The 23,923-nt window shown below is 50.7% G+C and overlaps 1 protein-coding gene across 1 annotated transcript in view; it reads left to right on the top strand.

Annotated features, from left to right (window-relative positions):
- LOC133342084 (pleckstrin homology-like domain family B member 1) overlaps positions 1–23,923 on the top strand; it is a 122,190-nt gene that overhangs the window by 37,462 nt on the left and 60,805 nt on the right. Inside the window, 1 exon segment of the mRNA XM_061551011.1 lies at positions 1,213–1,398. Coding sequence (XP_061406995.1) covers positions 1,213–1,398 — 186 coding nt within the window.

The following is a 23,923-nucleotide window of genomic DNA, read 5'->3' as shown; positions in this document are numbered from 1 at the left end:
TGGCATTCACAGAAGTAATAAATGTGTCGTTAACCCTCCAGCACCCGACATTGTCAATTAGTAAGGTTTGTTACGTAAACACAGCGTGCCAATTAGTTACTACTTCAGCCCAATGGTGTGTTGGAGAGTAAATCCACAACATTTACAATTTGAGTAGAACAACGTTTCGCTGGTAACTACATCCAGCATCGTCGGGCGATTTTTACAGTGCTGTCGGGTGGCGGCGGGTTCACGACGACACGTTTATACTTACGCGATCTAACCCAAACAACCTTTATTACGAATACTATTGGGGCGCGAAAGCCCTACGCGTGAAACAGCTGTATAGCTCAGTGGGGCCTTACCTGGTGAAATTAAAATTTAAACAAAAATCCTTCAGTAATTTGGTTAAATTTCGATTTAAAGCTTTCGTGACTGCAGGAATTCATCTTCTTGGTTCTTTCGGTAAAGTCACGTAGAAGGGAAATAATAAAATAATAAAAAATAACATAATAAAGTACAATTCTCACGACGTTTCGGCCACAACGGCAAGCAGCCGTCCTCAGGTGAAGAACAGGTCTGTCGCTATCTTTCCGACAGCCCTGTTCTTCCCTGTTCTTCACCTGAGGACGGCTGCTTGCGTTGTGGTGGAAACGTCGTGAGAATTGTATTGTACTATGTTTATTTTTATAATTTTATTATTTCCCTTCTACGTGACTTTACCGAAAGAACCAAGAAGATTATTTGGTTGACTCAAAAGAGGGTGATCTCCCCGCCCCCCACCACACCCCACTGAACACCCTGGTGAGCCCTGCTCCCGTTGCTTGTCTCCGTGTCTGGAGATCTTTTTGGTCACACCTGCAACGTGATTGTTTTTATCAGAGTTTCAAGTGGCTGTTTCTGTATGGTGGGAGAAACAGCTTGGCGGATGGTGCAGTCATAGAGTATCCGTTCATCCTGAGGGCCCGATGTACATGTCTTAATTCACTGGCCAGGTGGTGTTGGTCACAAATGCCATGAGCTCTGTGGTATAGTGTTTTGATGAGAGAATTATTTTGAGACGGGTGGTGGTGGGAATCAGGTTTCAAGTAGGAATCTGTGTGGGTGGCTTTCCTGTAGACAGAATGTCCCAAAGATCCATCAGGTGTCCTCTCAAACAGAATATCTAAGAATGGTAGTTTGCCATCTTTCTCCACTTCCATGTTTGTCTCCGTGTGTGCCTGGTGGCGCCAGCCCGCACCACGTTCGGCCGGCCGGGCGGTCAGCCCGCCGTCGACGTCGCTCTGCACGGCCGCGGGGTGGCGGCTGACCACTGCCACATCGAGAACAGCGCCGGCAGCACCTTCACGCTGCACCCGCAGGGAAACGCCTGCTCCGTGGACGGGCAGGACATCTCCAAGCCCACCGTGCTGTCCCAGGGTGAGTGCGCGATGACACCCCCCCACTCACCCAATGTGGCCCATGTAAGGTCATTAGCAAACACAAAAGATATACAGCACACACAGCACACACACACACATTAATCAATGCATTGTTAAACGTTTGTAGTCACTTGCCAAGGCTTGGTTTACTTGGCACAATCATCAAAATGTACACGCCATATATCCGCAAAAAAACATTATCGAGCGAGCACCACTGGCCTCACAACCATCGCATCTGCGCTGCGATGCCCCCAACGTAGTTTAACGCACCGCTTATGCATGAATTATCAAACAGGCCGAACGTTCAGTGAGCTGAAGCGACACACTTTCTTCCTAAAAAGCCACTTGACCGCCCTTTGAGCGCAAGCTATATTTACGACGCATACCAGACAGGAAAATGAAGGGGGGGGGGGAGGAATAAAAAGGCCACACTTGTTCGCGTGCCCTGCGATGAAAGGGTCATTTTGAGATGTACTTCTCTAAGCACGGGGATGACGTCTCGGCCTCAAAGAAGAAGTAATTCACTACTGCCCCGTCGGATCCCGGGTCCGTGTCCCGTGCCGCCGCTGGTCGTGGGACGAGACGAGATGCATCTTCTTGGTTCTTTCGGTAAAGTCACGTAGAAGGGAAATAATAAAATAATAAAAATGAAACATCATAAAATACAATTCTCACGACGTGTCGGCCACAACGCAAGCAGCCGTCCTCAGGTGAAGAACAGGTCTGTCGGAAAGGCAGCGTCTGAATGAACACCACCAGGCTTGGCAGCGTATATACCGAAAAAACGAAGATTATTTTTTTTTAAGATCCACTCAATTTAGTAAAATGTTTGTTACATTGCACACGGGGTTATGGGGACCTACTTTCTCTACTGCCATCTTCTCGGGCTCCCCTCAGCAGGCTCGGGAATTTCACAAGCTTGCGTGACCCGTCAGCCTCTCCCCTGCGGGGAAAAATGCGGACCTCTGGGGTCGCGCGCCAACACGCCCGGCCGAGAAGATTTTGGAGAAATGCAACGACGCCGTTGGCGATGTTTGACAAGAAAATAATGTGCGCCCACGAGACGCTTTACAGCCGAGTAAATTGAGTGAATCCCAGAATTTATTGCTGCAGCGTGGATTTTAATTGCATAGTTAGTGTGCACCGTAGGCCAGCTTAGGTCACGGCCAAAAAACAAAAGCGGGCTATGAGTTTCGCAGGTTTTTTCCAAATATCAAACGCATTGTATAGGCAAGGCTTTATAATCGGTGGATGGTGTCTGTCTGGACCGGAGCAGGTGCCGTTGATCAGTGGTCCACCAACCAGTGCCGAATTCTCTTAGTAGCCAAAGTAGCTACTACATATGTAGGAGCTACTACGACATATGTATCTACTTTTGTAGTAGCTACATATGTAGTAGTAGCTACGACTACATGTGTAGCTACTTTTGCTACTAGTAGTAGCTTACAGGCACCGCACTAAATGCTTTCAAGCTATCAATCAGGTGAGACTGTGTTGATATCACCTGGTGACGGTTGCTTGTGTTGCGATCGAAACGTCGTGATCTATTATTTTCTACCCACGTGACATTACCGAGAGAACCAAAGAGTATCGATTTAAAGCTTTCGTGACTGCAGGGATTCATCTTCTTGGTTCTTTCGGTAAAGTCACGTAAAATGGAAATAATAAAAAAACATAATAAAATAATATAATAATATATATAATAATATTTTAAAATTATTAATTATTATTCCCATTCTACGTGACTTTACCGAAAGAACCAAGAAGAACCAAAGAGTACACAAACTCCTCGTCATCACCCCACGCACTACCACCCCGCGTCTACACCACTCCATCCCACCACTCCATCCCGGGAAGCCCTCTGACCGCCGGCCACTGACTGCGTTGGGCAACGCTGCCACGCGCGCAAGCCTCGCCGCCCGTTGCCAATGGGCGGACGGACGGCTGCCCGCCCGCGAGACAAAGGGGCCCCTTTGAGAGCGGTCACGTAGGCACAAAGCCCCGGGACGGACCGCGGTGAACCGGCCACGGGACTCGCTCGGAAGAGAGCCGCCAACCCGTCTCGGTGGCGCGACCTCTGGCACTGAATTGAAATGCGTTCGCCGGCGATGGAGCGAGTGGGTGTTGCGGTGATGGGTGGCGGGGAGCGGTGGTGCAGCGGTTAGCGCGCTACGCTGGGCTACGAACCCGGCGACCCAAGTTGGATTGCCTGCTCACGGCCAACAACGGTGACGATTATCTGAACTGGTCCTGGGCCTCTCCGCTAGGTCGACTCAGCCTCAAATGAGTACCTGGTGCGGTGTGTAAACATCGCCACTAGAGGAGGCAAAGGCGGTCGGGCGTGGTGCTGGCCACCCACCCCCTCGTGTGCCGTGCCGATCTTCATAAGTGCTCGCTGACAGCACTTGCCCCTACAGTCTGTTAAGGCTATACGGGGGATCTTTGCCTTTTTTGGTGTGGGGGATGAGCGGTTCGCACCAGTGACGGTTTTATCTAAGTCGGTCGTTGGGCCTCCGCTAGGTCGACTCAGCCTCAAATGAGTACCCGGTGCGGTGTGTTAAACAATCCACGCTGTGGGGAGACAAAGGCGGCCGGGCGTGGTTGCTGGCCACCCCCACCTCGTGTGCCATGGGCGTCTCTCTCGCTGGCAGCTCTTGCCCCAATAGTCTGTTCCAGGCTATACGGGCGTGCTGGGGGAGGCTGTGTGCGTGAAGGCTGCACGATTTGACGACCACATTCTCTGGAATAAACGCGCACCGCCGTTCAGTCTCACCTCCCCCCACCGCCGCCTGCTCGCCTCTCTCTCTCCACGTTAACACAATTTTCTTGACGTTCTGGCAACGTTTTTTTTTCTCAACGACAAAAAAACCCAGATTCGATTTTGTGATTTAAACAAGAGTACAGTACATTTATTCATTCCCTTCACCTCTGTCCTTGGGTTTGTTTGGCTGCAGACATTTGCACGATTTGAATGCCACTGTTTGCTGTGCACATTCAAATTGGAGTTTGTGGTCGCTGTTAAACTGTTGTCCGCGTTGCATTATTATAATGGGCAGCCACGATCTGTACCCACCCCGGCACGAGTCCGCGATGTGTCTCGTTCCTCCACGCTCGGGCCCCGAGTGATCATCGCTCCATCTCCACAGTGACCGTACCCCCTGACTTTCCCCCCGCTTACCTGCCTTGCCACTCGCATCACCGCAGGCTGTACAGCAGCGCCCACAAATGTCCGTCTCTCTCTCTCCCCCCTATTGCGTCGTTTCGCATATGCGTCGATGCTTCATGAACACCGCGACTCGATGTGCGTCTCCCAAAGTCACCCAAATGCGCGTTCCTTTCTCGTGATCCGTCGCTTCGCCACCACCGCCGCCACCACCACCGCCACCGCCACGCACCACCACCACCCACTACCACCGCCACCACCGCCACCACCACCATCACCACCCATCACCACCGCCACCATCCACCACCACCTACCCCGTAAACCGCTTCGATTTTTTTTTATGTCGTTTAGATATTTGTCGTCGCACCTTTCAGGAACGCATCCTCAACGTAAACCGAGGTATTGCTGCGTGTGCCTATGTTATGCTTACAACGAATGCATTTGTTTATATAGATATATATACTAATGTATGTGTTCCATTCATAATGGATTTTTGGGACAGGTCACCCAATGGTCTGGCCAAATTTGCATCCTTAATTAGGGCAGACATTTTACCACGTAAATGCAAAAATCGAATATGAATCATATTGGCTGCGCAAATTCTACGTGTTAACTTATGTATGACTACATCTGTGTGTGTGTATATGTATCTTGTGTCTGGTATGTATTTATGAATGAATGTGTGTGTGTGTTTTGAAACAATCATTAACGCGTGGATTTTATCTCGGCAATAATGCAATGATGTAATCTCGTACGTGCAGCGGTGTGTGTGTCGGGTAATACGTGGTGTGATGTAGTGGTAATTCAACAATGTACCCTCAGTTATCACTCCAGCTCGGGATGAAGGTCTTCTCATGGCGTGCCAGGAGCTATTTGACCATACTTCACCACAATAATCAGTGAAGATGCGACCCTCACTCAGTTCAGATCTCACTCGCCGCTGATGTGCAGTGGTGCTGCCAATATCTTTACAGTATTCTTTCTTAACACAGAGACACATTCTAGATTTGAAGCTTTCGTGACTGCAAGGATTCATATTCTTAGGTTTTTTCGGTAAAGTCACGTAGGTAAAACATTTAAATTAATAAAAGTAAAATAAAAATAAAATAAAAATCACGACGTTTCGGAGGCAACACAAGCTTCCGTCTTCAGGTGGAACCGTCACAGCACGATTGCTGTATCAAGTATCAAGTGATACAGCTATCGTGCTGTGACGGTTCCACCTGAAGACGGAAGCTTGTGTTGCCTCCGAAACGTCGTGATTTTTATTTTTATTTTACTTGATACAGCTATCGTGCTGTGACGGTTCCACCTGAAGACGGAAGCTTGTGTTGCCTCCGAAACGTCGTGATTTTTATTTTATTTTTGTTTCACTTTTATTAATTAAAATGTTTTACCTACGTGACTTTACCGAAAAAACCTAAGAATACAGAAATACATTGCCAGTTGACTTTTAAATGCTATGCATTGAAGCAGAAACTATCCATATGTAAACAAAGATCACCTGCTCAGCCTTTAGCTTGTGAGAGCAAGTGACTGTTACGAATCACACGTTAAGGCCAGCACTGAGTTCAGTGCCGCGCCCATTGCTGATAGACTCACACACCACACCGGCTACTCATTCAAGGCTGAGTCGAGCTAGAGGTGGCCCAAACCGGGCTCACGCGACACGTCTCCCACCGATGTTATCCAACGCCGATCGGCGCAGGCTTGCGGCGCATTTACACAAGCCACTGTTGCACACCCACCCACCCCAATCCGCACACACACACTGCGTGTTCGCTAAAAGCCAGTGGGTATCAACGTTGACATTATTGCATGGCGCACGAATCTGGGGGTATATGCGCGTCTGGCGGGGCCATTGTACATCAGTGAATAGGGTAGTAGTCTCCACCCCCACCACTCCTCCTCCTCTCTCGCTCACTGCTCCGGCAACATGAGCCAACCCCCGTCGCCGCCACCCCCACCACCACCGCCGCCGCCGCTGCCACATACTTTCCACGCAGACTCATTCTGCGAGATTTTTTTTTCTGCCACCAAAGATGTGAGCCAGACAAAGAGTGGCGCGCGGTCTCTGCCTCTCTCTCCCTTATCGCTCTCTCTCTCGTCTCTGTGCCTGGCCCTGCCCGCCACCAATGTGCTGCGTGGCTCATTCAGAAAGCGGCGTCTTTCGTGTAGGTTTTTTTTAAGGGTTGGTGGTGGGGGGGGGGGTTGTTCTGGGGTATTTCTCTGGACCGGTCCGCTTACCGACGCAACACCAACCTAGCCAACAATCCTTCTTCCCCCATCTCTCCGCGGATTTCATCAACGCTTGCCCAGCGGGAGCCGTGCGGGGTTGAACACTGCCCCCCCGCCCCCCCCTGGACTCAGCTCACCTCTGAAAGGGAGGAAAACAACAACCCCAACCTCAACCCCGGTCCGGCCCGCTCATCCACCACCTCCACCCCCAACCACCCTCCAACCCCGAACCACCTCCTCCTGGAAGCATTTCCACTGCATCTCCGCCCGTCGTGACGTCTCGGGGTCTCCGAAGACGCGGAAGACGCTCCGGGGAAGGGAATCAAGCGAAACAAAGAATGCGTTCTCGTTGCATCAACGGCGACGTCTTCTTGTTCTTCGTGCGCGCGTTGAGCGAGCGGCGACGGCGCTGAGATCCCCGCGGGGACAACCCAGCACGTGATTCGGTTCTCCCGAGGTGCTGTTTGATTTTGTTCGCCCTACCGAGGGGTGAGAGGAAGTAGGAAGAGAAGAACGAGACAAGAGTTTCCAGTCCGCCGATCGATTTTGGCGTGCGGGCTTCCGTGCAGGTAAACGCTCCCGCTCTCACTCACTCTTTCTCACCCTCTCACTGACTCTCACTCCCTCACTCTCTCTCTCACTACCTCTCTGTTCTTTTTACGATCAAAGGAAACAAGAAGATGCTCGGTGTGTAGTCGGCACTTTGCTTCGTTCATCATTTCGTTTTTTTTTGTTTTTTTCAATGCTTTTTTTAAACGAAAGATTTCACGAAAGATTTATACCTCCCTCTCTCTCACCCGCTCACTCTCTCTCTCACTACCTCTCCCCGCCGTGTTGCCCGTTTGTTTTACCGCTGGCAATTGGGAAGCGACACATCGTCACTGCCGCACGGATTTGTTCCGGCAGACGGAAGAACGGGGGGGGGGGAGGGCGGGCGGGTTGATTTCCACCAGAATCACCGGCCACCAACTCACTCCACCCCCTGGCACCGTGACCCAAGTCCACGCGCTGCAACGTGGCCAAGAGGGCCTCGTGATTTAGAAAGTGACAGCGTAGATCGGCGGGCAATGCGCCCCCCGTCACGCGTCGTTCGTCCGTCTCGTCTGTCTCCTGTGCAGGATTAAGCTCGTGCGGGGCCTGTAGCCATATGTTATAAAGGGGCCCTACATTTAAAAAAAACACGTAAATATTAAAACACACATTTTTTACTTGCGTAGTAAAGTAATTCTATTTTTTTCATTTGCTATACAGACTGATAATACGACAAATCGCTAACCTTAAACACGCGGTCGTTTGTAAAAGTTGAAAGCGGTATAGTACTATAGTAATATAGCAAGTGCAGAATCACTGAAGCGGAATTGATAGCTTGAAAGCATTTAGCGCGGGGCCCTTGAAAGTGCGGGGCCCGTAGCATATGTAGCTACTTTTGCTCCGAGGTTAATCCGGCACTGTCTGTCTCCACGCGATAAATTAAAGTATCCCTTCCAACGCAACCCTGAGCGCGCACACGCGGCCCTGTGGAAGCGAATTAGTCGAGGAGCTTTTTGATATTCGGTGCATGAAAAAAAAACCATCCGGAGCCGGTTTTTCGACACGCAGCGGTCTCTCCATCTTCACTGAAATCGATGCTGGTGATAACTGCCAGATGCCATCGGCTAAAGGACCCTCTCTCTCTCTCTCTTTAAGACGTGGCTCCTCGTTCGATGCAGAATGATGACATCGACCTATATATATTATTTGTTTATATTACTGCAACGGTCAAGTCTTTTTAAAATTAACATTTCGATCATTTTTTCAATGATGCGGCGGCCTCTCTCCGTGCAGCAGATCGGCCTCTGCGATGGGATGTCCAGCTGGGACGGGTGGGGAGGTGGCGTGAGAGTGAAATTTGGGTGGATTTTTTCCTCCAGTGGAGGAGGCGTTAATGAACGCAAGCAGCGGGGTGAAATGAGGTTCCCTCCCTCCCCCGCCACCCCGCGATTTAAATAATAATAATGTAACATCCGTGATGCAGCTGTTGTCACTCGCGAAATTTGTATTCTCTCATCTGTCGCTCCCTCGGGCTACATCGTGTTGATCTTGGCTACGTAAGCACGGTTGGCTACGTGCGGCGCGAAAGAAGTTCAGCGTGCAAGTGTGCTCGTCGGGGCCCACATCATCGCGGTGATCTCTCTCCACCACCGCTCGGTTCCTCTCTGCGGCCTTTAACTGAAGACGGCTTCCATCCTCGGTGCAGTGTTTTCACGTTTGACGTCCGTCCACTTTGCGTCGCTCTTTCCTCTTTGATCTTCCCCGAGGCACCTCCGGCCGTCACCTCCGACGTCCTCCGCTCCTGCCGCAGAACGATCCCTGGGCCTTTTTTATCTTCCGCGAAAAACCGTATTCGCCGCACAAACCACGGCAGCGGATGCGGGCGGATGCCCGATGCACAAAATTTTAAGTAAAAACTCCGGCGGTGTGCGACTGCTGCGGTCATGCAGAAGAGAGACCGTAACGACGTTTCAGTTTCAATTCCATTTATTAGGTATAGCCCTGTGAGCCATGTGGCTCTTGACTCGGGTGCAACCGCAACAAACAAAAACACTGAACAAAGAACATCTTAAAGTCACTACGCGCAACAGAAAAATCCAGGGAAAAAAACCGCAGAGTAACGACGCAACGGCCCCGATCCACAAACACGGAGGAGACATCGCGACGATGATGCACTCCGCTCACTCCTGACGCCGGCTGTCTGCTGGCTTGAGCACGTGAACGTGAAATTGTAGTTCGTCGCTCTGCATCTACCATCAGCAGCCCCGCAGAGGAACGACCGCCGCGGTCACCATTTATCGCCGGGTTGATTTGGCGGCTTCATTTCGCCAGATCTTTGTCAGAAGAGAGGCAGCCTGTAAGCCCTTGGTCGTTTAACCCCCGCCTACAACCCCAGCAAGGCCTACGCGTGAGATGATCAGACCACGCCGTACACACGTTAGACTTTTTTCGCACCGTACGTGGCCATCCGTGCTAATCGGAGGTGCGGTGTTCGCCGCGTAGCGAACGTTTTGGCGGACGTTTTCTTTTTTGCCGTACGAGCATCGGACCTGTTGTGCGCCAGTGTTCTCGCTCACGTGACACAACCCCGCTCTCTCTAATAGAGGGGGGTCGCTTCTTCTCCTCTGCTGCCCTCGTCTAATTGAGCTCCTGTTCCCCCAGCCGTCCGTGCTGCCAACTCCATGCAACCTCTGTTGGGAGTTCATTCCGCTTCGCCCGTGACGGGAGTGCCTGTTTGAAAACCCGTGCTCACGTTGCGCGACAACCCCCCGGTTATACTCTTAATTCTTTTAGTAAAGGCACGTAGGTTAAAAAATGAAATTAAAATTAATAAAAATAAAAACAATAAAATCACTTATTAATTTTAATTTCATTTTTTTACCTACGTGACTTTTACCGAAAGAACTAAGAGTATGAATTCTTGCAGTCGCGAAAGCTTCAAATCTAGAAGCCACCGGTTAGCCATTGCTGGATGAAGGCCTTCGTTGGCCACGAGGGTTAACTTAACCATCCTTCACCGTGCCGGTCGGTGAAGGGGGAGCCGAGAACGCGGTTGTATTTTGCTCGCCGCCGACGTTAAGAAGCCGTGAGCGAGAATCGGCCCCGGGTCGGGCCGTGGTTCATCGTGCAGTGCAGCGCTAACCCAGTTCACCGCCGCTCACCACTGTTGCATTGCAGATGCCCTGTTCATCCAACTGTGATCGATTTGAAACGCGCGTGCGGTCACGGGGGAGTTACTGCAGTCGGCTCGAGGAGTCGGGGCTTTTTCTTCACTAGAAGGCCAGTTAAAACAACAACAACAACGGATTGTTATTGTTTTGGGAGGCAGGGTGGCGCGGTGGTGGCACCCGTGCCCCACGACAATAAGGGCATGTGTTCGATTCCAGACTCGGGTGACTTTCTGTGCGGAGTTTGTATGTTCTCTCGCTGGTCTGCAGAGTGTGAGTGCAGTTTGTATGATCGCCCTCTGTTCTGCAGAATGTGAGTGAGTGGAGTTTGTATGTTCTCCCTCTGTTCTGCAGAGTGAGTGGAGTTTGGATGATCTCCCTCTGTTCTGCAGAGTGAGTGGAGTTTGTATGTTCTCCCACTGTTCTGCAGAGTGAGTGGAGTTTGTATGATCTCCCCCTGTTCTACAAACTTAGTGAGTGAAATTTCTATGTTCTCCCACTGTTCTGCAGAGTGAGTGAGTGAGTGGAGTTTGTATGTTCTCCCTCTGTTCTTCAGTGAGTGAGTGGAGTTTGTATGTTCTCCCACTGTTCTGCAGAGTGAGAGTGAGTGGAGTTTGTATGATCTCCCTCTGTTCTGCAGAGTGTGAGTGAGTGGAGTTTGTATGATCTCACCCTGTTCTACAGAGTGAGTGAGTGGAGTTTGTATGATCTCCCCCTGTTCTACAGACTGAGTGAGTGAAGTTTGTATGTTCTCCCACTGTTCTACAGAGTGAGTGAGTGGAGTTCATATGTTGGATATGTAACGGTCCTGGCCTCGCTGAGGCTCGACGCAGCAATTTTGTGAAAAGTTCCTCAGTTGGCTTTCATTACAGTTTAACTTCATGCGCCAGCTCTTTGGCACTCACTCTCTCCTCACCAGTGAAATAGCTCTTCTAACCCTGAACCTCCAACATGAACAAATTACTACTCTTTTGGGAGTACAAATAATAATGGGGGGGACAAATGTTGCACCGGCAGTAGGAACATTTGTTCAAATTCAGAACGAAAACACGAAACTATTTTTATTTTACCAGGCAAGGCCCTACTGAGCTGTGTAGATTGTTTTCAGAAGGGACCAAGCCATCAAAAATGATAGCCCAACGAAGTGGCTTATCATCGTGTGGAAATGTACAGCTTGCCAAATACTCTGAACGCGTGATGTTGATTCGAAATGAGGAGGGGACAAAACCGGAGGACCCGGAGCAAAAATCCACGCGACCACCACGGTGAGAGAGAGAGACACCGTGATGATGATGAGAGAGAGACACGCAAACTCCAAATATACAGCAGGCGTCAGAGTCGGGATTGAACCCACGACTTACTGCATACCAGGCGAGGTAGTTAACATCTCCCAGCCACCGTGATGATGATGAGAGAGAGAGACACGCAAACTCCAAATATACAGCAGGCGTCAGAGTCGGGGATTGAACCCACGACTTACTGCATACCAGGCGAGGTAGTTAACATCTCCCAGCCACCGTGATGATGATGAGAGAGAGAGACACGCAAACTCCAAATATACAGCAGGCGTCAGAGTCGGGGATTGAACCCACGACTTACTGCATACCAGGCGAGGTAGTTAACATCTCCTAGCCACCGTGATGATGATGAGAGAGAGAGACATGCAAACTCCAAATATACAGCAGGCGTCAGGGTCGGGATTGAACCCACGACTTACTGCATACCAGGCGAGGTAGTTAACATCTCATAGCCACCGTGATGATGATGAGAGAGAGAGACATGCAAACTCCAAATATACAGCAGGCGTCAGGGTCGGGATTGAACCCACGACTTACTGCATACCAGGCGAGGTAGTTAACATCTCATAGCCACCGTGATGATAATGAGAGAGACACCGCAAACTCCAAATATACAGCAGGCGTCAGGGTCGGGATTGAACCCACGACTTACTGCGTACCAGGCGAGGTAGTTAACATCTCCTAGCCACCGTGATGATGACGATGAGAGAGAGACACGCAAACTCCAAATATACAGCAGCAGGCGTCAGGGTCGGGATTGAACCCACGACTTACTGCATACCAGGCGAGGTAGTTAACATCTCATAGCCACCGTGATGATGATGAGAGAGAGAGACACGCAAACTCCAAATATACAGCAGCAGGCGTCAGGGTCGGGATTGAACCCACGACTTACTGCATACCAGGCGAGGTAGTCAACATCTCCTCGCCACCGTGATGATGATGAGAGAGAGAGAGACACGCAAACTCCAAATATACAGCAGCAGGCGTCAGGGTCGGGATTGAACCCACGACTTACTGCATACCAGGCGAGGCAGTTAACACCTCCTAGCCACCGTGGCACCCTCGTGGGCGTGGGAGGGTTGTTGGGGTGGAGGGAAGGAGGGCGGCTACAAATATTTACCCAATGTCTCTTCCTGCTTATGTCGGCAACATCGTTTACTCCGCCAGGAATCATGAGCCATCTGGCCACCTGGGCCAGGCCCGGTTTGCGCTGGAATTGCTTGAAATTGTTTAAAACGTTGTCCATCCACTTGTACACAAAACCAACCTGGCCACAATACACCAGTCAGTCACACAGCCAGGCCCAGACGCATTTTTATCGCTCTCGCTCGGGGTAAAACTGGGATTTGGCCCAAGAAAGGATGACACGGAACGGCTGGAGACAAACAACGCTGTCGCTCACAAGAGAGGTTTAATTGCATTGAGGGAGGGGTGGGGGGTGCCACACTGCCACACGAACAATGTTTGCTGACGCTGCTTCCTAAAAGGGAAGGAATCGAGGAAGAAACGTCCTTTTGAGTGTGTTTGCCACGTGTCTTGTGTCTGTGTGTGTCACCGTGTGTGTGTGTCTCTGTGTGTGGGGAGCGGTAGTGTAGCGGTTAGCGCGCTGCGCTACGAACCTGACGACCCGGGTTCGATTCCCGCTAACGGCAAACACCAGTGACGATTATTTGAACCGGTCCTGGGCCTCCCCTAGGTCGACTCAGCCTCAAATGAGTACCTGGTGCGGTGTGTAAACATCGCCGCTAGGGAGACAAAGGCGGTCGGGCGTGGTACTGGCCACCCACCCCCTCGTGTACCGTTCCGGCCTTCATAGGTGCTCGCTAACAGCACTTGCACCTACAGTCTGTTAAGACTATACGGGGGATCTTTGTCTTTGTCTCTGTGTGGGGAGCGGTAGTGTAGCGGTTAGCGCGCTGCGCTACGAACCCGGCCACCAGGGTTCGATTCCCGCTCAAGGCCACCAACACCAGCGACGATTATCCGAACCGGTTCTGGGCCTCCCCTAGGTCGACTCAGCCTCAAATGACTACTTGGTGCAGTGGTGTGTAAACATTGCCACGAGGGAGACAAAGGCGGCCGGGCGTTTTGCTGACCACCCCCCCCCCCCCCCTCGTGCTTTCCTGCCTTCTCACGAAACAGCACTTGACCCAACAGTCCGTGAAGACTACACGGGGGGAAGGGGGGGGTCTTTGTCTTTGTGCGCCCTGGTGGTGCCTTGCCCGTGCGTGTGCAATAGCCCAGTTTACTGCGAGGTGCTCACTAAACAACACTTGCCTACGACCAGTCAATGAAGCCCCTTTGTCTGTGTGTGTGTGTGCAACCTATTAAGCTCTGCTTGGAGGGATGGCGTGGTCAGTACAGTGCCCATTCATTGTCTTGGCCTCACTGCTACCGATCATTATCATGACAAAGACAAAGATCCCCCGTGTAGCCTTAACAGACTGTAGGGGCAAGTGCTGTTAGAGAGCATCCTACGAAGGCTGGAACGGTACACGAGGGGGTGGGTGGCCAGCAACCACGCCCGGACCGCCTTTGTCTCCCGAGTGGCGTTGTTTACACACCGCAGCAGGGGATACTCATTTGAGGCTGAGTCGACCTAGGGGAGGCCCAGGACCGGGTCAGATAATCGTCACCGGTGTTGGCCGTGAGCGGGAATCGAACTCGGGTCGCCTGAGTTCATAGCTACCACCACCACCAGCACAGCGTAACGCCACCTTGGATTGCTTAATGCAGTGCATTTATCCGCTGCACCACTGCCACTCCCTTCTGCACTGATTAAAAGCAGGCCCGCGCGGGGAACCCGTTGGTGCTTTGTGGATCAAATGGAACGCGCTCAGAAGCTTCCAAGTGAAAGCATCAGAAAGGCCCTCCTGGGTATCTCAGTGGTGCACTGTGCGCGCACGCCTCATCGTGTGCGTACGGCGGATTTATTTGTTGATACATTTATCGTAAAAAATTGTAAAGTAAATTATCAAATATGTGATAGGGGAAAAAAAGAAATCGAACTTAAACATCGTCCTGTGTTTTTTTGCATTCTGACCAAAAGTATTGTGGTTAATGCAGACATGATTCCTTGTAAAAGGTTTCAGTTTGGTGTTTTAACATCTTGACACAGCCTGTTTCGTTGCCAGAAAAAAGGGGGAAAACCTATTCTCATCGTCTGTGTTCTTCATTTTTTAGACGTGAACTGTGAGGGCGATTTTTTTTAGTTTTGACTCTGGTACATGTTGAGACGAGCGCAGACCCAAAGTCCCAAACACAGCAACCCAGTGGACACGTTGGCAACGTCGGGCCAACGTTGGCTTAACGTTGCACCCGGGCGAGGCGCAACGTTTACAGGCCATCAGCGTAATCGATGAGAGTGAACGCGACTCTTGAACCGAGCCAGGCCACAAAGAGCTGGGGGGACGAGGGGACGCATTGGAGGGAATTCCAAACGTGGGGCAAGTTGGAGGGGTCGACTTACAAAAGGCAAAAGTCCCCCGTGTAGCTGCTTGACAGGAGTGTCGGGGCAAGTGCTGTTTGCGAACAGCCCCTTAGAAGGCCGCCACGGTGCACGAGAGGGGTTGGGTGGCCAGCAACCACGCCCGGCCGCCTTTGTCTCCCCAGTGGCGATGTTTACGACACCGCACCGGGTACTCAATTTTGAGGCTGAGTCGACCTAGGGCACGCCCATCGACCGGTTCAGATCATCGTCACCGGTGTTGACCGTGAGCAGGGAATCGAACCCCCGTACTCTACCCGATACCCGGCTACCCGTACGCGGCCGGGTACGGGTACGGGTAGCCGTTTGCGACCCTGGTGCGGCCGGGTACGGGTACGGGTAGGCCGTGAGTCACTGGTGAGTAACTGTTTGTTACTCATTTCGGGTAGGGTACGGGTAGGGAACGGGTACCCATTTGCGACCCTGGTGCGGCCGGGTACGGGTAAGGAATCAAAACCCGTTTGCGACCTCTGGGCTGCGTCGGTTCGCTATGCACCAGGGAGCGCCGCTCACTCGCCCCGCGTCTGTAAGTCATTAGCGATGAGAGACGCTTTCCATGACTTGCACGAAGAGAGATGGGGGAGGGAAAGGGGAGGGAGTGGGGAATGGGAGGGGGGGAGAGGACAGTGAGACTCGACAATGTACAGGGTGTGCCAGATGTCTTGTGACGCCCCCCCCCCCCATTTAATTATCTAAAACCTTATGTTTTTTTTTTGTAAGGTTTCATTCAAACAGAACTTAATATGCAAAGGAAAAAAACGATTTGGGGGTAAATTCTAACTGAGGGGGCACAAGACATCTGGACCACCCTAAAGATTGACCCAAATCGTTGCAAGATTCCTTTTCCCAGCGGTGTTACAAGTGGTCTGATCCGCGGTATTGGATCTTAACACTTCAGGCACTTTGAAGATGTGGGTAGTGTGAGCAGTCATTGCTACAATCGTGATGTGGCTTTTTTTGTTTGCTTGGGCATGTCGGGACATTGAACTAAAAACGATGAAAGTATTTCAACTTTTTTTATTTTTAAGGCCCCACTGATCTATGTAGCTCTTTTTCGGAAGCGACCTGGCCACAAATGATAGCTCAACGAAGTGCCTTGTCATCATGTGGAAATTGATAGCAGCCAAATACTCTAAATGCGTCACGTTCATTCTAAATGTGGAGGGGGGGAAAAAACCGTAGGACCCGGTGAAAAAATCCACGCGACCACGGGGAGAGAGAGACACCGCAAACTCCAAATATACAGCAACCAGGCATCAAAGGTCGGGATCGAACCCACGACCTCCTGCACACCAGGCGAGGGAGATGACATCTCCTAGCCACCTCGGCGCCCAACGTTGACCATTTGGGGAACGTGATTCAAGCACCCTTGGGCATTCCAGGACGTCGTCCACGCTGGGGTGACGACGCTGGACTCATTTAATGACTCCGTAAATCAGCCGTTGGTTTATAAACATAATATATACGCGTGTGTCTACCTTCCAAGGCCGTAGCCATGGAGTCAACATTGGGGGCCACCAAATCTTCCAGGGGGTCTGGTGGTCCCCCCCCCCCCCCCCCCACAGAAAAAAAAAAATCTAAATTTGATAACTAATTTTCTGCCATTTCCTGCCTAAAATATTAAAAAATTCGCTAACACATGGGATGGACTTTTTATTTATTTACAATAATGTCTAATAGTGTGTTGTATTACATTGCTCTGTTTTTTCTTCAATGTAGATTTCTGTTTTTTCTTTTTTACCTTTTCTTGTTTCATTGTTTGTAATGGCAGAGATTAGGGATTAATAAAGTACAACCATAATCACAATCATATAAACAGAAATTTATTTTATAGCAATATATTGGGGGGGGGGGGGGAATTTTGAGCATATTTGAATATTGGGGGGGGGGGGTGTGCCCCCCCCCATATGTATTATAATTACGGTCTTGCTACCTTCACACGGGCACCGACTGCGTTCCGTTGTTATTCGTGTTGACGGACGGTCCTCCATAACGGGGACGATGACTCTGAACTTCGGACCACGTGGGTTGCCCCACATCTGTAGATGTTTCCAAGCAAAAAAACCAGACCACACGTGGTCGCCACGTTCTTCGTTCCTACGGCGCAGCGGTGAAGTTGACCAACGTAATTACCAGCGAAGCCTCGTACGCAAAAAAATTGTAAATGTTGTGGATTCACTCATCAACACACCGGTGGGCTAAAGTAATGAACTATTTTGTCTTTTGTCAACGTGACATTTTTTTTTACTGATTGGCCGTGTCGGGTGGTGGAGGGTTGCGACACATTTATAAATAACGCGATCTAACCCCAAAACCTTTATTATGAACTCTCTGTCTGCGTAGATATCGCGGTGAGGGAAAAGCTATTGCGCTGGGCTCAGCGCTGGCTCGGTGGATTGCCGGTGAAATTGCCCGCAAATCGACGGCCCGGGGCAATGTTGGATGCAAATGTTGTCATTGACGTCCCACTTGACGATGGGGACGAGCGCAGCAAGCGGCTGACGTTTTGGGCAATGGTCCTTCTTCAGCGCGTAGAGAGGGTGGAGATTGACCTACTCTATTTTAAAAAGAAAACGTTATTTCCATCTTCTTTTTAAGATTTGTCTCTCAGCAGTGACGACACTCGGGAGACAAAGGCGGTCGGGCGTGGTGTTGGCCACGCACCAATTCGTGTGCAGTTCCGGCCTTCATAGGTGCTCGCTAACAGCACTTGCCCCAACAGTGTGTTGAGGCTATACGGGGGCGGAGGAGGGGATCTTTGTTCTTAGTCAAGACACACAGACGGAGGTGGTGGTGGTGCATGCAGCACGTTGGCAGTGGGTCTGTGGGCAGAGTGAGGTTTGTCTCTCCAGGGCTCTGTGTCTCCTCTGTCCTCAACCTGGTTGATGGTCGTACGCGTTGCCCTCCGGAGCAAGCTTCTGCTCGAGTGTGAACCGAAATACGTACAATTTAGAATTGATGGAAACCGAATATGAGAGTGGCGATGCTGATGAGGTTCATGGAATCCCATTGATGAGGATGATGATGATGATGGTAACAGCGAGCCGAAACATTCTCACGGTAACGATTACGATGACAAGAAAACAGCCCAATGTGGACCATTAAACAACGACGCTCGTGACCAGCAGGCGGTGTTGCCGCACCCGCGACCTCCCGAGGCGAAGTTTTTCAAGCGCGAAATGAGAAAAGCAAAAATAAAAAAAAACACAATTGGGGTAGTACGGCAAGGAAGCAAGTTCGGTAGTCGAAATTCAAGAGGCGAAACAAACGCGTCACGTGACAAATGGGAAATATTGCAACAATGACATCAAGCCAATGGTCGAAAATTAATTCCCCAATAGCGCCTCCGATTATCACGGTTCGCTACGTACGGTGCGAGAGAAGTTCAACATACACAGCTATGTAAGTCGGCTCGGCGAGATTATGATTTTTTTTGAAGGCTCACTTCACTCACCGCCTACGCTTGGCCCAGCTTGCTTTTTCCGTCAGCACGGGCCGGTGCGTTCTGGGGCTAGATGACCCCAGTAACTTAAAGACGCTCACTGCATCGCGCACTTTCCGATGTGCTCCGGCCGTCTGGAACGCTCTTCCTTCCGATGTGAGGAAGCCGCTGGAGCGATGCAACTTTAAATCGTCCAGATCGAAAACTCATTTCGTGAGGACTGCTTTTTGTGTGTCAGTTTGTTGTCCTTTCCCCCGAACTTACGATGAGCGAGCGCGTTTGGCTACGTACGGAGCGAAAGAGAGAGAGAGGGGGTAGAGAGGGAGGGGGGGTAGAGAGAGAGGGGGTAGAGAGGGGGGGAGGTAGGGAGAAAGGGGGAAGGGGTAAGAAGGAGGAGCAGAGCGTTCATCTTGATGTTTGTGTCTACGAAGAAAGTAGCACAGATTGATTTTGTTTCACAAGTGGAAAATACGTAAAATATTTCATTTAAAAAAAGGGGGGGGGGAGATCATAAAGCAAAGCAATGGGGGAAAAAAAACCCGAAATGATGAACGAAGCAAAGTGCCGACTAAACCAAGCATCTTCTTGTTTCCTCTGATCCTAAAGAACAGCGTCTGAGGCCGTCGGACTGCAAGAAGGGCTGCGTGCAGAACGGGAGAGAGCGAGAGAGAGAGAGGTGGGGGTTTTACATAAAGCTAAGTTTAAAAAACAAAATTACGAAATAATGAACGAAGCAAAGTGCCGACTACACCGAGCATCTTCTTGTTTCCACTGATCCTAAAGAATAGAGAAGGAACGAGGGAGAGAGCGAGAGGAGCAGGGGGGATCGAGCGGAGCGGTGCGGCCACGTGGGGGCGTGGACCCCCCCCCCCCCCCCCCCCGGGTATTGCCTCTGAGCGCCTCCTTGGGTTATTTTAGGCGGCTTATTGAGTCGTGTCGTTCGCTCTCTCCTCTCCTCTCTCTCCCCTCTCTCCTCTATCTCCCCTCTCTCTCCTCTCTCTCCCCTCTCTCCCTTCTCCTCTCTCTTTTTTACGATCAGTGGAAACAAGAAGATGCTCGGTGTAGTCGGCACTTTGCTTCGTTCATCATTTCGTAAAAAAATGTATTTACATTTTTTTTACTTGGCTTTATGTAACCCCCCCCGCTAGCTCACTCTCTCGCTCACTCTCTCGCTCTCCCCTCTCTCTCCACTTTCCTCTCCCCTCTCTTTTTTTTTTACGATCAGTGGAAACAAGAAGATGCTCGGTGTATTCGGCACTTTGCTTCGTTCATCATTTCGTAATTTATTTTTTCAACATTTTTAAAACTTAGCTTTATGTAAAACCCCCACCTCTCGCTCTCTCTCTCGTTCTGCACGCAGCCCCTCTCCTCTCTCTGCTCTCCGGAAGCGGCCCCCTTTCTCTTGCCGTGGCCACAGGCGGCGGGGGGGTGGGGGATGAGCGTCACGTAAATGGCATCCGTGGGGGCGAGCGAAAAGTCGGTGGTCGCGGTAAGAAGGAGCAGTGGGCTGCTGCCGCTGCTGCTGAGGCTGCTGCTACTTCTGCACGCTGCTGCTGCTGAGGCTGCTGCCGCTGGACGCTGTTGCTGATGCTGCTACTGCTGCTGCTGCAGATGCTGATAGACGCTGCTGCACGCTGCTGCTGCGGCTGATGCTGCTGTTACTGCTGCTGCTGATGCTGCTGCTGCTACAGCTGCTGCTGCTGCACGCTGCTACAGCTGCTGGTGCTACTGCTGCTGCTGCTCATGCTGCTGCTGCTGCTCACTGCTGCAGATGCTGGACGCTACTGATGCTGCCGCTGCTCAATGCTGCTGCTGTTGCTGCTGCACACTGCTGCTGATGCACGCTGCTGCTGCTGCACGCTGCTGCTGCTGATGCTGGTGATGCTGCTGCTGCTGATGCACGCTGCTGCTGCTGATGCACGCTGCTGCTGCACGCTGCTGCTGCTGCTGATGCACGCTACTGCTGCTGATGATGCACGCTGCTGCTGCTGCACGCTGCTGCTGCTGCTCCAATCAAGGGGTCAATGTCTCGTTCGGTGAAAGGTTGGGGGTGTTGCGATGTTACGTGTGTTGAACTTTTTCGCACATTACGTAGCCAACGGTGCAACAATCGGCGGGTGCTAATTGCAATTGGCAGAAATAACCTGTCGGTGATGTTCATCGTGATAGGTCGATTGTACACCTATTGCACGCGTTTGCAATAATGTGGTGTGCGTGTGTGTTCGTCGGGAGCGGTGGTGCAGTGGCGAATATCTCAATCTGCCCTGGGTCTCCTCTAGGTCGACTCCTTCTGCTGTGTGTGTGTGAACATGCAGCAGTGGGAAGACAAAGGTGGTCGGGCGTGGTGTTCATGTGCTGTTTCCAGCCTTCGCAGGCACTTGCGAAAAGCACTCGCCCCAACAGTCATGGTGAAGGCTGCACGGGAGATTCTAGATTTGGAGTTTTCGTGACTGCAAGGATCCATACTCTTTGTTTTTTTTGGTAAAGTCACGTAGGTGAAAGCAAAATAAAAAAAATTCAAAATTAAAAAATATTTTTTTGTGTGATTTAGTTTAGTTGTTTTATTTTAATTGTATTTTGTTTTCACCTACGTGACTTTACCGAAAAAACAAAGAGTATGCACGGGAGATCTTTGTCTTTTGGGGGTTTTTTTTCTGTTGCAAAGCAGATTGAAGGGCATTTAACACGTCTAATGAATTCAACGTCTGCACAGATTCTGAGAAAAAAAGTTTGTAAGAACCTATTTTTGGAACAATTCTGGACATCGTTATTCTCCAGCGGAACATCACGATACTGGAATTGCAAACGTTGCGGATTTACACTCCAACACAACGGTGTGACTAATTCACGCGTTTTGTTTAAGTGACAAACCTTACTAATTGGCTGTGTGTCCGGTGGTGGTGGTGGTTGCGGGTCGAACGACACGTTTATATTTACGCGATCTAACCCAGAAAAAACGTGGTTTTTTTGGTCAGCCTCTGCCATCTCTCTTGTGAGAAGAACTCCTGATCTCAATGAGCTCTCACCTGATGCTTTGCAGAGATCATCATTGAGTCGATGATGACGATGGCTGTGGTGGGGAGGTTGTTTCAGCTAATGCAATGAGTTCACTATGGGCGCCAAAGGTGGCGAGATGTTAACCACCTCGCCTGGTGTACAGGAGGTCGTGGGTTCGATCCCGACCCTGACGCCTGCTGTATATTTGGAGTTTGCGCGTCTCTCTCTCTCCATGGTGAGATGTTAACCACCTCGCCTGGTATGCAGGAGGTCGTGGGTTCGATCCCGACCTTGACGCCTGCTGTATATTTGGAGTTTGTGCGTCTCTTGCTCTCCGGGTTTTTCCCACCACATTTAGAATCGACATCACGCGTTGCAGAGTATTTGGCTGCTAGAAATGTCCACGCAATGATAAGCCACTTCGTTGAGCTATCATTTGTGGCATGGTCCCTTCTTAAAAAAGAGCTATACAGCTCAGTGGGCCTTACCTGGCGAAATGAAAAAAAATAGATCGTTATTTCGCAGAACGTGGCGGTTGTGGTAGCTGCTGGGTTATTTGGATGCTCACATTTCACTCTGCGCACAGTCGCTCCCACCTCTTCCCATTGTCTTGTACTCCCAATTTTGGCCTCACGCACTAAGCGTTTCCACCCTCCGCAGGCATTGCTGAAACACAAAACATAGCCACAGAGGACTTCGTAGGTTGTTGCGATTCAGCGTTTAAATGGTCCATTCGAAAATAAAGAAACCCCCTTTGTCTGGCCATTTCCGTCCCACGCATGCAAAGACAAAGGCCCTTTCCTTAAAAGTCCCGAGCCAGAGCTGGACATGTAGCCCCAGGTAGAGGTCGCAAATGGGTTTTGATTCCTTATCCGTACCCGTACCCGGCCGCACCAGGGTCGCAAACGGGTACCCGTACCCGTACCCGGCCGTACCCGTACCCTACCCATACCCAGCCGGGTACGGGTAGGGTACTGGTATCGGGTACCCGATTGCGACCTCTGGGATGAAGCCATGTTGCAGGCGCGGGTGGGATGATTCTAGGAACTTGAATTGTGAGAAGAGACAAGACGTTGGGAAATGAGTGACAAACAGTTACTCACCAGTGACTCATGGCCTACCCGTACCTGTACCCAGCCGGGTATCGGGTAGGGTACGGGTATCGGGTACCCGGTTGCGACCTCTGGCCCCAGGGTTCCGAGGCACCGAGGTAGCACCGCTGAGACCCTGGGCTGACATCTAGGTATCGGCCACGCGTTATTGAACCGGGTTCCCGTGGTTTGCGAGTTGATGGCTTCAACCCAGTCGTCGTCAGTGGACGCACGGAAGAATCGTAAAATTTGGTCTTGAATTTTTTTGATAATTTGGTGAAAATTCCCTCGAAATGAGAATCGCCGACGCCTGTTTGGCTACTGCGTGACACATTCTCTCTAAAGTTGGGGCAGTGGGAAAGTGTAGTGCGTGCAGTGTGGATGAGGTTCTATCGAAGGGACTTTACAATGTCATCTTCCACAGGTCATTTCTCTAACAGTGAGGGGTGGAATGGGGGGGCGGGTGATGTTACTAATCTGACAAATTGCTTAAACATTATTATAGACAGGTGGGAATCTACTGAATATATAACTGTGCTTCTCAAGGAAGACTTGAGTGACAAATTCGATGAAAAAAACACAGCACGATTTAATTCAGCTTCTCTCAATGCCTTTCAGGTTTTCCTTGAAAACGAGACTCCTGCTTTCATTCCGTCGTTAAGTCTCGCTCACCGGCCATCATCCCTTCGAACGACACGCCCTGCCCTAGCCCACGTTCACTTCCTTTCACAGTCGGCACGATGTCTGTCACTTGCGTGCGTCCTCTCCTCCATACGCAACCCGTTCTGTCTAACGGTGCAAATTCTGCGCTTCTTTGCAGACTTTCGTGACTAGCGTTACATTGTCTTTGTCAACGCCCGCGCCTCTGATCCGCATGTCATCGCGGGTCATATGCACCGATTAAACACATTCCTCCGTAGGCAACGTGGCGTGTTAGGCTTACATCAGAGTACGCATACCTCGGGCGGCTATTGAAGGCGGACCACGATCAAATGATCAATGGGCGAGGCAAACAATTGGAATAGTTGTGCAAAAAATATAAAATATTAATTCCATGCCAAATGCCTTTAGGCGGGGCCTATTTCAAGGCTGGCACGTCCCAAATG

Source organism: Lethenteron reissneri, chromosome 13 (genome assembly GCF_015708825.2).
Source record: "Lethenteron reissneri isolate LAM-NWPU_2019-01 chromosome 13, ASM1570882v1, whole genome shotgun sequence".
NCBI classification, from domain to species: Eukaryota; Metazoa; Chordata; class Hyperoartia; order Petromyzontiformes; family Petromyzontidae; genus Lethenteron; species Lethenteron reissneri.
This window is presented reverse-complemented; position numbering and strand designations above follow the sequence as displayed.